This window comes from Balaenoptera physalus (genome assembly GCF_965194825.1).
Source record: "Balaenoptera physalus genome assembly, chromosome: 11".
NCBI lineage: Eukaryota > Metazoa > Chordata > Mammalia > Artiodactyla > Balaenopteridae > Balaenoptera > Balaenoptera physalus.
In genome coordinates this window covers 40,965,564-40,979,144 of record NC_138896.1, presented here as the reverse complement: position 1 = coordinate 40,979,144, position 13,581 = coordinate 40,965,564, and the positions used below count along the sequence as shown (strand labels likewise).

Genomic DNA, 13,581 nt, shown 5'->3' with positions numbered 1-13,581 from the left:
CGGCAGTCACGCCCTGGTCATCCGTTGGGCCTGGGTGGCCTGCACCTCGCCCAGCGGTGACCCTGCCCTCCCCATGCCACCCACCCCAGGACATCATCACGGCCCTGGAGGAGCGGCTGAAGCCCCTAGTGCAGGCCGAGCTGTCTGTACTGGTGGACGTCCTGCACTGGCCCGAGTCGCTCTTTCTGGAGGGCAGTGAGGCCCACCAGCGCTGTGAGAGTGGAGGCTTCCTGTCCAAGTGAGTGGGATGCGGGACCGGGGCATGGGGGTGGCAGGGGCACAGCGGCCCAGGACAGGGAAAGCCGATGGGGTCAGAGGGCCGTGGTCAGGGACAGCAGCTGGAGGGGGGAGGGGGCCGCCCCAAGTGTGCCCTCCTTCCCCGCCGGCCAGGCTGATCCAGCACACCAAGGACCTCATGGAGTCGGAGGAGAAGCTGTGCGTCAAGGTGCTGAGGACGCTGCAGCAAATGCTGCTTAAGAAGACCAAGTACGGGGACCGGGTGAGTGCCCAGGTGGGCTGGATGCCGGGCGGGCTTGGCCACGAGGTCCAGGGGCTCAGGACCAGGACCGCTGGGCTGTGGGGGTAGAGGGTGAAATGGGCCACTGTAGGCCTTGCTCCCTTCCCTGCAGGGCAACCAGCTGCGCAAAATGCTGCTGCAAAACTACCTCCAGAACCGGAAGTCCAGCTCGCGGGGGGACCTTCCAGACCCCATGGGCACCGGTCAGTACCGCGTCTCCCCTGCTTTGCCTCCAGGAGGCCCATTCGCTCTGGGCCCTTCCTTCCCCTCCCTCCACCTGCTCCCCGTTAAGCGAGTTTGCCCACTCCAGGCCTGGATCAAGACTGGTCAGCGATCGCAGCCACCCAGTGCCGGCTGGACAAGGAGGGGGCCACCAAGCTGGTGTGTGACCTCATCACCAGCACCAAGAACGAGAAGATCTTCCAGGAGAGCATTGGCCTGGCCATCCGCCTGCTGGATGGTGGCAATACCGAGATCCAGGTGTGGAGGGGGGCAGGGCTGCGGGGGGCTCACCTCCTTGGGTGGTGCCCCCTGCTCAGGAGGGGGACAGTGTGCCAGTCCCCAGGCCACGGGGGTGGGGCTGCGGGGCTGGGTGCCGGCGGCCAGTGCGAGTCCGGCTACTCGTGGGAGGCTCTGCCTCCTGTATCTGCCCCCGTGTCACGTGGCCCTTTTGTATCCCGCACCCCCGCCCTGCTCCAGCCGGGCCTGGGCCTGTCGCCCATCATCCCGCCCCCTATTAGTCCACCATTCTTGCCTCTCAGCCTCTGCTCAGGTCTCCTTCCCTCCTCTTCCACATCCTCAGCCTTTGGTGTCCAAGTAAAGGCCTACTGTTTCCAAAAGCCCTCTCTGATTATTTTATCTCCATTCATTTATTTATTCGTTCATTCATTCTTCCCGTAAGTCTGCATTTAGTGAGTGCCTTCTATGTGCCTGTCAGTGTTCTAGGCGCTAAGGATTCAGCAGTGAAGGAAAGAGACAAAACCCATGTTCTCTTGGTACTCGTATCCTAGTGGGGACAACCGTCCCTAACTGCAATCCCTACGTAATACGGAGAGCATGCTGGATGGTGATAATTCAGGCAGGGGGCTTCAGGAGTTCTGGGCCAGGGGTATCTTAGAAGGAGTGATGGGGAAGGCCCCTGAGAGGGGACCGTTTGAATGAGGACCCGGAAGTGAGCACGTGGAAAGGTGGGACAGGGTGCACGGGTCAGAGCCGGCAGCAGAAGGGCGTGAAGGGGAAGTGGCTGATGTGGCTGGAGGGGGTGGAGGAGGGGTGAGTGGTAGAAGCTGGGGTCAGGGAGGTGGCAGGCCATCACGTGGCCTTGTGGGCACTGTGGGCCCAGGCCTGCCCCTGGGGAAGATTCAGGGTTTTGAGCAGAGGAGGGACGTGACTTAGACTTCAGAGAGACCCCTCTAGCTGCTGTGTGGGGAACTGACGGAAGGTCAAGGGCAGATGTAGGTGGGTAGGAAGCTACTGCAGGCCTCCAGCATCACCGTCACTGGCCCTTCCTCCTCCACCTCTGCTGGTCCTGACTGCCCCCCACCCCAGCCTTAGGTGCAGGGCACAGGGGCGTCTCTGTCTCCGCCACCTTGTCCCTGCAGCACAGGATGGAGCCCCCCGGGTCTCGCCGAGGGCTGCTTAGAGCCAGACCTGGTGCTGAGGCTGCCCCCTGTCTCACTGTCCACCTGCAGAAATCCTTCTACAACCTGATGACGAGCGACAAGAAGTCAGAGCGCTTCTTCAAGGTCCTGCACGACCGCATGAAGCGGGCCCAGCAGGAGACCAAGTCCACGGTGGCCGTCAACATGAGCGACCTGGGCAGCCAGCCGCGCGAGGGCCGGGAGCCAGCAGACCCCACTGCCAAAGGTCAGGCTCAGAGGGTGCAGGATGAGTGGGGTCACGGGCCCCAGGGATGAGGACATGGGCACAAGGCAAGGTGGGCAGGCTGGGGACTGAGGGTGGGAACGGAGGGTGAGGGTGAGGGTCTGGCTGCTCCCAGCAGCCCCAGCCTAACCAGGCCTCACCCTGCAGGCCGCGTGGCCTCCTTCTGGATGCCCAGCTCCTCATCCCGCTATTCGCTGGGCCCCAGCCTGCGCCAGGGGCATGAGGTGGGCGAGCGCGTGCAGAGCAACGAGATGGGCACGTCCGTGCTCATCATGCAGCCCATCCTGCGCTTTCTGCAGCTGCTGTGCGAGAACCACAACCGGGACCTGCAGGTGAGGCCCTGCCCCACCTGACCCCACCTCCCCGTTCCCGGCCTTGCCTCCCGACACCTGCCCCGCCTCCCCGGCCCTGCCCCACCTCCCGACCCCGCCCATACTCCGTGCCCTGCATCCGGCCTGGGCACCACTGCTCTGAGGCCAGCAAGGCCCCCACCCCTGCAGCCTGCAGCATCCCGGTCCCCAGGCGGGCCCCTCCCTCCCTGCTGCAGCGGTGCCACGCCCCCCCCTCCTGTGCTCTTCAGAACTTCCTGCGCTGCCAGAACAACAAGACCAACTACAACCTGGTGTGCGAGACTCTGCAGTTCCTGGACATCATGTGCGGCAGCACCACGGGCGGTCTGGGGCTGCTGGGGCTCTACATCAACGAGGACAACGTGGGCCTCGTCATCCAGACCCTGGAGACCCTCACCGAGTATTGCCAGGGCCCCTGCCACGAGAACCAGGTGAGCTGTCGGAGCGGCGCATGGTAGCGTGGACATGGGGGAGGATGGAGCAGGCCGGGCAGGAGACAGACCGAGGCCCCTGGAGCTGCCACGATTCTGAGGGGGCCCAGGCCCCGTGTCACCCCCCACCCCTGCCTCCCGCCAGACCTGCATCGTGACGCACGAGTCCAATGGCATAGACATCATCACCGCGCTGATTCTCAATGACATCAGTCCCCTGTGCAAGTACCGTATGGACCTGGTGCTGCAACTCAAGGTGGGGCCCTTGGCAGCCCACGTGAGCATGCGTGGGTGTGCATGTGATGCGTGTGTTGAGTGTACATGCTGGTGTGTGTGATGTTAGCCTTGTGTGTGTGTGTGCGGTGTGGGCATCTCGTGTGCAATCATGGGTGACGTGCAGGTGTGTGATGTGTGCATGTTTGTACACACAAGTGCTTGTGTGAGCAAACGTGTTGGATGTACACTTGCTCTAGAAGCAGACATGTTCTGGGTTTATCCGAGGGCCTGCTGTGTCCGTGTCTGCTGTCTGGGGGGTGCACAGGGTGGGGGAAGGTGGCCTGTGGGTGGACTGGATACGCAGCACCCTGCTCACAGCAAGCCCTGGGGGTAAGTGGGGAACAAGAAGACCACGGGACTTACGGGCCAAGAGAGGCTGTTACGGAGTCAGTGGAGGGGGTGGCGGGGGCCCTCAGACTGTGGCCTGTCCCTGCCTCCTCTCCCCCAGGACAACGCCTCCAAGCTGCTCCTGGCTCTGATGGAGAGCCGGCACGACAGTGAAAACGCCGAGCGCATCCTCATCAGCCTGCGGCCCCAGGAGCTGGTGAGGCTGGGCTGGCGGTCAGGTGGGGAGGCGGACCAGGTGGGGTGTGCGGGGCTGGGGATCAGAGCCCAGCCCGCCCTATGCCCCAGGAAGAGGGCATTCAGCAGCCCCTGTCCCGGCAGGTGGACGTCATCAAGAAGGCCTACCTGCAGGAGGAGGAGCGTGAGAACTCGGACGTGAGCCCACGTGAAGTGGGCCACAACATCTACATCCTGGCGCTGCAGGTACCGGCCCCACCCCACGGCCATGCCCTAGCGGCCATGCCCCCACCGGCGACCCCGACCCAGTGACTCTGCGCTGCCATCTCACTCAGCTCTCCAGGCACAACAAGCAGCTGCAGCACCTGCTGAAGCCCGTGAAGCGCATCCAAGAGGAGGAGGCCGAGGGCATCTCTTCCATGGTGGGGGCCCAGAGGATGGGGCTGGGCGTGGGGCGGGGCTGGGCGGGAGATTGGATGGGATGGTATTGGGGGTGCGGCTAGGAGTTGGAGGACATGGCTATGACTCGGGGGCGGGGCTGAGGGCAGAGCTGAGACCTCAGATCCTGGCTGGAATCTGGGATGAGGCTGGGGGCGGGGCCAGGAACTTAGGGCAGACCTGTGGCCCAAGGCCTTGGCTTGAACCTGAGCAAAGAGCCAGCTCAGAATTGGGGGGCGGGGCTGAGGACCGGTGGGAGCCGGCCTGGTGGCCAGGGATGTAACCGGAGCAGAGGAGTGGGAGCAAGGCTGCGGTGTGGGTCTGGGGCGTCTGGAAGCCTGGAGCAGGACCTAGGGGTGCACCTGGGCAGGACTGTGGAGGGTGCTGACTGTCCTATAGGATTGTCTCCCACTTTGGGGCTGGGGCTGGTCTAGCTGGGGGTCACTCAGTGGGGTGTAGTTCAGAGCTGGGCCCCAGCATGGAGGTGGGGGCGGGCCTGACCTCGGCATCCCCCCCGCCCCCAGCTCAGCCTCAACAACAAGCAGCTGTCACAGATGCTCAAGTCCTCAGCACCGGCACAGGAGGAGGAGGAGGACCCCCTGGCCTACTATGAGAACCACACGTCTCAGATAGAGGTGGGACCCAAGAACAGCTGGGGGCCGCGAGTGAGGGCTGGGGCCTCGGGGGCCACGGCTCAGATGTGACCAGGTGCCCGTGTGCGTCCAGATCGTGCGGCAGGACCGCAGCATGGAGCAGATCGTGTTCCCGGTGCCCGGCATCTGCCAGTTCCTGACGGAGGAGACCAAGCACCGGCTCTTCACCACCACCGAGCAGGACGAGCAGGGCAGCAAAGTGAGCGACTTCTTCGACCAGTCCTCCTTCCTGCACAACGAGATGGAGTGGCAGCGCAAGCTCCGCAGTGAGGACCCCGCGGGCCGGCAGGAGGGCGGGGGTGGGGGCTGGAGCTGCTCACTGATGCCCCTGATGCCTCCCTCGCCTACTGGTGGGGGTCCCACCCCTGCCCCAAGGAGGGCTCTGATCACGTTTTCCTCCTGAAGTGGGGCCTGGAGCTTGTGCAGGCTCTGCGGCCTGGTATGGGGTGGGCAGGTGGTGGTAATCAGGGGCCCCCCCCTTACCCTGGCCCCGCCACCTCCTCCCCCAGGCATGCCACTCATCTACTGGTTCTCCCGCCGCATGACCCTGTGGGGCAGCATCTCCTTCAACCTGGCGGTTTTTATCAACATCATCATCGCCTTCTTCTACCCCTACGTGGAGGGCGCATCCACAGGTGAGGACGCAGGGCTGGCAGGTGGCGGCCCTGAGCCTTCCATGCTCCCTCCTCTGATGTGAGCTGGCCAGGCTCTGAGGGGACTGGATGCAGAGTGGGGAGAAGCACCCCCTTCACTGGCCTCTGGGTTCTGCACCTCATCACGGGGATGGATAGGGTCCTTGACCTCTGGAGACAGCCCACACACATACAAGGCAGAGACCAGTTAACGGTAGCAGCAGATGGAGAGGACCTCCTACCTTAGGTCTCCAGATGCAGGTGTGATGGGCAGGGCCCTACAGCCAGGTGAGCAGGAACTTACAGGGAAGGCTCCCAGAAAGGGGTAGCTTCTCGGGGTCTGTTGGGTGGGTGGGCTTGAGCAAGCCGCCCTATCCCTGCTCCCTGGCCCCCAGGTGTGCTGGGCTCCCCCCTCATCTCGCTGCTCTTCTGGATCCTCATCTGCTTCTCCATCGCGGCCCTGTTCACCAAGCGCTATAGCATCCGCCCCCTCATCGTGGCGCTCATCCTGCGCTCCATCTACTACCTGGGCATTGGGCCCACGCTCAACATCCTGGGTGCCCTCAACGTGAGTGCCAGAGGACCCCCACCGCCCACCCCCAACCCCTCCTGGGCTTGTCACGCAGCTGGACCTGAAGCTGTCCTGCTGCTCTGCCCTTTCCTCCTGGTCCCTGTGTTGGGACTCCAAGCTCATTATAGACCCGAGGTTGGGACCACTCTGTGTCTCCTCTTTCCCCTGGACAACTCGGGGCAGCAGGCACTCAGAGCCAGCCAGCCAGGAGCCGCTTTGGAGCACCAGCGTCAGGGCTGCTGGGTTCCCAGTGTGAGTTGTGCGCTGCCCGAAGGCACATTGAGGACATCAAAGATTTATGTGTTATGACAGTTTCCTGACAGGTAGAAATAAAGTGTCTCAAGCACGTGGGGGGTGCCTTTTCCTAACTTACCTAGTCACCGTAAAGGCTAAGGACGGTCTTCTCTGACCCGTTCTCCTTTATCTGCATCTCACTTTCTTCCTGTAGCTGGGGACCCAAGGGGCTTCTCCTCTATTCTAGTCCCAGAAGCCCAGATGCATTTCAAGAAGCATTTTTCATTAAGGCTGTGTTTGCCAGGCTGAGCAGGACCAGCTCAGATCCACTCCCCTGAAGACCCAGCCTTCGCCTCGGCTCTAGGCACCGGCTGGGCCTGGCAACAGGGGTGGAGATTCAGGGTGGGTAGTAGGGCACTGACCCCCATGCCCTGCACTTGCCCACAGCTGACCAACAAGATCGTGTTCGTGGTGAGCTTCGTGGGCAACCGTGGCACCTTCATCCGGGGCTATAAGGCCATGGTCATGGACATGGAGTTCCTGTACCACGTCGGCTACATCCTGACGAGTGTCCTGGGCCTCTTTGCCCATGAGCTCTTCTACAGCATCCTGGTGAGGCCTGGGTGGGGCTGGGCAGGGGCAGGGGCAGGCAGCTGGGGCTTCCTGCCAGTTGCTAACAGTTCCCGAGCCCCAGGCCTCTTGCTGCTGGGCTGGGAGGAGTGGATTTCCAGTGTCCTCCTCCGCTGGACCCCAGCCTGGCCTTCAAGGCCCTGATATCTACTCATGGCCCCATCTCCCCTGTACAGTGGGGGTCCAAGCCTGGACTCTTGAGCCAGACCATCTGGGTTTGCATTCCCAGTGTGGCCCCTCCTAGCTGTGTAACTTTGGGCAGGTTTCTTAACTGCCCGTGCTTCAGTTTCCTCATCTGTAAAATGAGGATAATTAAAGGCACCTGCCCTCTAGAATAATTGTGAGGATGAAGTGAGCTAACACACAACAGTTGTGTAGAGTGTGTCCTGGCACGTAGCAAGCACACTGTAAGTGTTGGCCATCCTTCTGCTGCGTGTGGTATGCGCTGCCCATTCCACCCTCTAGCCTTCCCCTGGACCTCTCCGTTTCCTGGGCCTTGGAACTCCAGGTTCCTTGGAGACGACGGCCCCAACAGGCCTGCCAGCCTGGTTCCTCCTGCCCAAGAGCAGACGCCGCTGGGGGGGGCGGGGGGAACCACTGGTAGGCAGGTAGCCCGTGGGTCCAGTGGCGGCCCCATCTCTGCCCTGCAGCTCTTTGACCTCATCTACCGCGAAGAGACACTGTTCAATGTCATCAAGAGTGTGACCCGCAACGGCCGCTCCATCCTGCTCACCGCCCTACTGGCCCTCATCCTGGTCTACCTCTTCTCCATTGTTGGCTTCCTCTTCCTCAAGGATGACTTCATTCTCGAGGTTGACCGGCTGCCCGGCAACCACTCCAGAGGTCTGGGGGTGCCTCTCCTGGGCAGGCGTGTGGGGATGAGGGGCCTGCACAAGTGGCTGGAGTCGGGACCAGGGCCTGGAAGTGCTTATCCCATCAGGCCCCCTGCCTCAGTTTCTCCTCTTGGGTTCTGGGTGGGGGTCTAGCTCATTGCCTCCCTCTTCCCTGGACAGACTGAGGGAGTGGGAGCGCCTTGGGTCGCTCTTGTTTGAAGACCCTGTGGTTCATGTTAAACTCGGTACTTGTGGGAGCTGCCGGTGCGCCAGGGCTAGGGGTGCAGACCCCCCTCCCGGCCCTTGGAGCACAGCCTGGCGGGGGCAGGTACATGGAGACCCTTCACTGTAGCCAGGCAGTGGGGAACTGGTAGGATCAGGGCAGGCTTCCTGGAGGATGTGATGTTGGGGCCAGAGCTGGGGAGATGATGAGGACAGTCCTTGGACCTCCTGATTTTGATCCTGTCCCCTCCAGCCAGCCCCCTGGGGATGCCACATGGAGCTGCCACATTTGTGGACACATGCAGTGGGGACAACATGGACTGTGTCTCAGGGGTCGTGGTGCCCGAGGTCCTGGCAGGTGAGGGCAGTGCGTCCTGGGAGTCAGGTGCGGTGGGGGCAGAGGCAGGTGGCCTGGCCCGGGACTGAGCACATGCTCTGCTTGCAGAGGATGAGGAGCTGGACAGCACGGAGCGGGCCTGTGACACCCTGCTCATGTGCATCGTCACCGTCATGAACCACGGGCTGCGCAATGGTGGTGGTGTGGGTGACATTCTCCGCAAGCCCTCCAAGGACGTGAGTGCCCCCTGCCCCCTCCCCAGTCCACGGGGGCCCAGCCCAGCCCTCAGGTCATGGCCGGCAGAGCAGCTTGGCCTCCCTCCATCTTCAGGGTTGCGAGTCCCTGCACCTTTGCGTCCCCTTCTCCCCGCTGTCCCGCCCAGTCCCGTGCGGTTACAGTGTAGCTGAGCTATCCAGGCCCCTGTCTACCCAGGCATCCCCACCAGCTCACTGCAGATGCTCTGAGGAAAGACCTTGGCACCCGGCTTTCCCAGGCTAGGGAAGCCGTGAGTCAGACAGTGGGCGGGTCCCCGGCCACAGCGGCTTCATCTGAGAGGCAGAGCCCTGGCCCGCAGCCAGGGTAGGCAGGGTGGGGAAGCCGGGCTGGCTCCATAAGGAGGCCTCAGGGTTTGGCTCGGGCAGCCCCACGTTCTCAGAATGTCAGTCTGTCCCTAGTGGCACGAGGGTGAGAAGCTGCTCCTTGGCCAGAGGGTTTCTAGAACGAGTGAGACCAGGTGTCCTGAGGGCAGGCAGAGGAGTTCAGAGCTGCTCTTCCCCTAACCAGCAGTCAGGGGCGGGCCATGCCCGCAGGCCTGGCTCCCCACGCCAGACTCCTCGAGGGCCTCGTCCCGGCCGCTGAGTCCTCATCCACACTCAGGGCCTCTGATTGTGATTCTCGTTCTGTGCGGTGAGGCTGGGTCCTCTCTGCCATCTTCAGTGCCCTGGGAGCCAGAGGCCCTTATTCCCTTCAGATGGGGGCTGCTGACCCCAGCCTCCCTGCCTTGCCCCCCCGTAGGAGTCTCTCTTCCCGGCCCGCGTGGTCTATGACCTCCTGTTCTTCTTCATTGTCATCATCATCGTGCTGAACCTCATCTTTGGGGTGATTATCGACACCTTTGCCGACTTGCGCAGTGAGAAGCAGAAGAAGGAAGAAATTCTCAAGACCACGTGCTTCATCTGTGGTGAGGCTGGGCTCCTGCCTGAGGAGGCCGTGGCCATCGTCGGCCTCAGTCTGGCCCTTCCCAGATTCCTGTGGCCGCTGGGGAGCCCTGCCCTGGGGCCGACGGCTTGGTGGCTGTTCGCTCATCCCAGAACTGGGGAGAACAGGACCCTGCCCGAACTTGGAGTCATAGAAGGGAGTGGGAAAGGGCCTCAGAAATCCTCCCTTTAAACTCTCTGGGTCTCAGATGAGGAACGAGCCTGGTCAGTGGCCTCAAACCTCTGGTCTCAGTCCAGGGCCTTTCTCCCCACCCCCTAGGTATGAAGTGCAGGTCCCCTCACAGCCACTGCAGGCAGAGAAGCAGGTGGGCCCCTGTAGGACAGGACCCTCATCCAAGCTTTTCCGGCTCCCCAGCCCCCGGGATCCTGGCGTCTGCTCCCATGGTCCCCTCTGTGCTGCAGCAGGGCGGGGGCTCCATGGCTGTGTGACCGCTGCTTTAAACAGAAGTGACCTAAAGAGCCCAGAGTGGGCTGTCGCCTGCATTCATCAGAACTTTCAGCCCAAGAACAATGTCCCCACTGCATCGGGAGGCTGTGCCTGCCCACCGGGTCTCTTGGAGGCGGGGGAGGGGGTGTACCCTCACCCCCACCTCCTGCCTCCGCAGGTCTGGAGAGGGACAAGTTTGACAACAAGACGGTGTCATTTGAGGAGCACATCAAGTTCGAGCACAACATGTGGAACTACCTGTACTTCATTGTGCTGGTCCGTGTGAAGAACAAGACGGACTACACAGGGCCCGAGAGCTACGTGGCCCAGATGATCAAGGTGTGGGCCCTGGAGGGGGGGGTTCAGGACAGCTGTGGACACTTGTTAAGAGGCAGCAGGGGACAAGGAACAGCTGGAGCCGACCTCGGCTACTCGGGAGCCCCGCCAGCTGCTGTGCTGCAGGGGGGCCTCCGGAAAAGAGCCCCCAGAGGATGCGCGTGGTGTCCGGGACCCGTGGGTGCCTGATGCGAGGCGGCCCTGCTTCTGGCGGCTGCTCAGTGGCCCTTTCTGAGGGGCCTTTTCTAGCTGGGCGAGAGGGAGGGCAGCTTTCTGAAGCCTGGGTGGTTGCAGGCCAAGAGGGCGCCTGGATGAACTTTAAACTGTCAAACTTAGGATAAATCAACCATCACTCCAATGCAGGAGCGAAGGGAGTGCAGGCAGTGAGTAATAAAGGTCTGGGAGCATTTAGGGTAAAGGATGCCCATCAGTCCCATCAGACGTAGTGCATCTTTAGATTATTGCACATTAGAGAAAATGCAGCCTAAAAGGAAAGACAGGTGGGGAGGGGGATCTATACGTCTTTTGGGTCTGTATTTGGATTGGTCTTTGAGTGCAGGTATTATCTGTTGATCTGAGAATTCAGAGCTTGCCACAAGGAACCAGAAAGCTGCTTGGTGTCCCCTCCCGCTCTGCCTCTGTCCCGGGAAACGTGGCTTTGCCTCATGTGTCAGATGCCAGCCACCCTCAGCAGAGCCCTGCTCCCTCAACGCACCATGTGTCTGACTCGCATCTTCCTGGGGTGTGGGGCGTGCTGTCTGGGCGGGAGGAAGGAAGGAAGGAAGGGAGGGAGGAGAGGCAGGGTCTGGGTGCAGAGGCCTGCCTTCCACCGCTCGCAGGGTGTTTGTTAGGAAAGTAAACAGGTGGTGTTGGTACCAGTGGGAGACTCGGGCTAACGGAAATTGGCCTCAGTGCTGTGGCCTCCTCGCCCGCTCAGGGTCACTGCCAGCTCACTCTGGCCCTGGGGAGGACCCAGGTCAATTCAGATTTTCCCATGACACATCCCTGGGGAGTAATCTGGCCAAGGGTGTGGTAGCAGGCTCCCCCCACACAACTGCTTTTCTAAACAAGGCCTTCCTAGGCTGGACCCAAGCTCGCTCACCCCACTGGTGATGTTTTTCAGAACAAGAACCTGGACTGGTTCCCCCGGATGCGGGCCATGTCACTGGTGAGCAACGAGGGGGAGGGGGAGCAGAACGAGATCCGGATTCTTCAGGACAAGCTCAACTCCACCATGAAGCTGGTGTCCCACCTCACTGCCCAGCTCAACGAGCTCAAGGAGCAGGTGTGCCCCTAGCCCTGTCCTGGCAGCACACCGGCAGCCTCAGGGCCTGCCTGGTGGCGTGGGGGAGGGTGTTGGGGCCTTCACGCTCCCCCTGCCCCCTTTCCTGCTGGCTCCTGTTCTTTTCCCCTCTGTGGAAAGCTAGACGGGGTCGTGGCCCCTATCCTCGTACCCCAGAAAGGCAGGGCTGAGCGGAACCTCGTGCTGGTGTGGGGCCTCCCTTGCTCTAGCGAGTCCCCCTCCGGCGTTGACTGGTGACGGGGAGGGTAAGGCCTCTTTCCGCTTCTCAAGAAAGAGCCCCTCTTGCCCAGAGCATCCTCCGCTCCATCTGGCAGTGACTAAATGAAATCGGCAGCCCCTCTTTTAGGTGGGGTGCTTTCCCAGCTGCACCAAATCAGTGGTTTGTGACGCGCTGAGGACAAGGGTTTGGGGCTGACATCCCTGCTACACCCTGGGGGCGCCTCGGTCTGCCGCCAGGGCTGAACCGCAGCTGGGGGGAGGGTGGGCTCTGGGCGGCCTGATCCAACCTGACGGCATCTGTTTAAATCTAGATGACAGAGCAGCGGAAACGCAGGCAACGCCTGGGCTTCGTGGATGTCCAGAACTGCATGAGCCGCTGAGTGGAGCCATGGAAGGCCCGTCAGGCCACATGCGACACTGGAGAGCTGAGAGTGGGAACACCGCCCCTCAAGGCCAGGTGCCCACCCAACCCCCAGCTCCACCTCTGCCAGACCCCGCCCCAGGCGAGCGTAGACTCTGACCAGCCTAGAGGGGAAACTAGAGCTGACAGTCCTGCCCAGACCAAGCTCTTAAAAAAAACCTCAGAAACTCAGTGGGACTCGGCTTACCTTAATGCCTAAGTCCTCTTAAAGGACTATTGCTTTGTCCCTTAAAGCAATGACTGATGTGCCTTTGTATTCCTCCTGGTGGGTGATTAGGAGTGGGGTCTCCTTTTTATTCCAAGCACTACATTTTGGTTACTGCCACCTCTGGAGGGGCGCGGTGATGCTGTCGCTAGTGATTTTAGGGCTTTGTTTTTGTTATTTAACTTATTCACGGTGCCAGGCTCAGCCCTGGCCAGGGCCGCGCGGCCCCCCTGTGCCTCAGAACTGCCGTGTACAGTGCGTAGACCTCAGTGTCCGAGTCCACGCCACCCCCTCCGCACGGCCCCGGCTGGACTGGTGACCATAGGCTTGGTCCTGAGACCTGCCTCCTCCTGGGCCTCCTGGGGAAGAGTCACACGCCCAGGTGACAGGGCTGGGGCGTGTTAACAGGGGCTGGTTTTGACTGCTTGTGTTTTCTCCTTTCGGTGTAATGTTTTACAAATCCTTTGGCCCGAGAACTAATATGTTAATTACCTTAAATAAATTAATAAATCTAGTCCGTTAGAAAGGGAGGCTGGCTCCCGTGCTCCCCAGGGGCTGGGGTGGGTGGTAACGTGGCGCTGGCAGAGGACAGAATACGAGCCCTGCCTGCTGGCCTAACCTTGGGCTCTTGGGAGATGCTGAATGCCATCCTGTCTTGCAGCGATTCCGGGACAGAACTGTACTACGGGATAACTGGTTTCTATCATAATCCTATGAATTTTATTTTATGCATTTCAAAACACAGCGAGGAGTCCAGGTACAATGAGGTTAAGAACCCACTTCCACTTCTTCCCAACAAGGGGTGCTGTTGGCCCTGCCCTACCCCTTCTCTCAGCTCTCTTCTTGACAAGAAACCTGAAGTAGGGAATGTAAACGTCTACTGGTAAGAGCTAAGGTTCCGTGGAGTAATAAGGTGACCCTGT

General features: G+C 61.3%; 1 protein-coding gene across 3 annotated transcripts in view; it reads left to right on the top strand.

The window, feature by feature from the left end:
- Positions 1-13,172, top strand: part of ITPR3 (inositol 1,4,5-trisphosphate receptor type 3) — a 66,215-nt gene extending 53,043 nt beyond the window's left edge. For 2 of the 3 annotated variants that reach the window (XM_082415032.1, XM_082415034.1), the window contains 23 exons: positions 90-238; positions 391-499; positions 609-720; positions 828-997; positions 2,209-2,383; positions 2,549-2,733; positions 2,982-3,182; positions 3,328-3,438; positions 3,907-4,002; positions 4,125-4,226; positions 4,316-4,402; positions 4,943-5,053; positions 5,145-5,337; positions 5,581-5,706; positions 6,099-6,271; positions 6,956-7,120; positions 7,789-7,981; positions 8,447-8,551; positions 8,639-8,766; positions 9,545-9,710; positions 10,353-10,513; positions 11,634-11,795; positions 12,344-13,172. In XM_082415032.1, coding sequence (XP_082271158.1) covers positions 90-238; positions 391-499; positions 609-720; positions 828-997; positions 2,209-2,383; positions 2,549-2,733; positions 2,982-3,182; positions 3,328-3,438; positions 3,907-4,002; positions 4,125-4,226; positions 4,316-4,402; positions 4,943-5,053; positions 5,145-5,337; positions 5,581-5,706; positions 6,099-6,271; positions 6,956-7,120; positions 7,789-7,981; positions 8,447-8,551; positions 8,639-8,766; positions 9,545-9,710; positions 10,353-10,513; positions 11,634-11,795; positions 12,344-12,412 — 3,249 coding nt within the window. In that variant the 3' untranslated portion in view covers positions 12,413-13,172. The remainder of the gene's footprint in view (positions 1-89; positions 239-390; positions 500-608; positions 721-827; positions 998-2,208; positions 2,384-2,548; positions 2,734-2,981; positions 3,183-3,327; positions 3,439-3,906; positions 4,003-4,124; positions 4,227-4,315; positions 4,403-4,942; positions 5,054-5,144; positions 5,338-5,580; positions 5,707-6,098; positions 6,272-6,955; positions 7,121-7,788; positions 7,982-8,446; positions 8,552-8,638; positions 8,767-9,544; positions 9,711-10,352; positions 10,514-11,633; positions 11,796-12,343) is intronic. The other variant, XM_082415033.1, reaches the window with a different exon arrangement.
- The last annotated feature ends 409 nt before the right edge of the window (positions 13,173-13,581 follow it).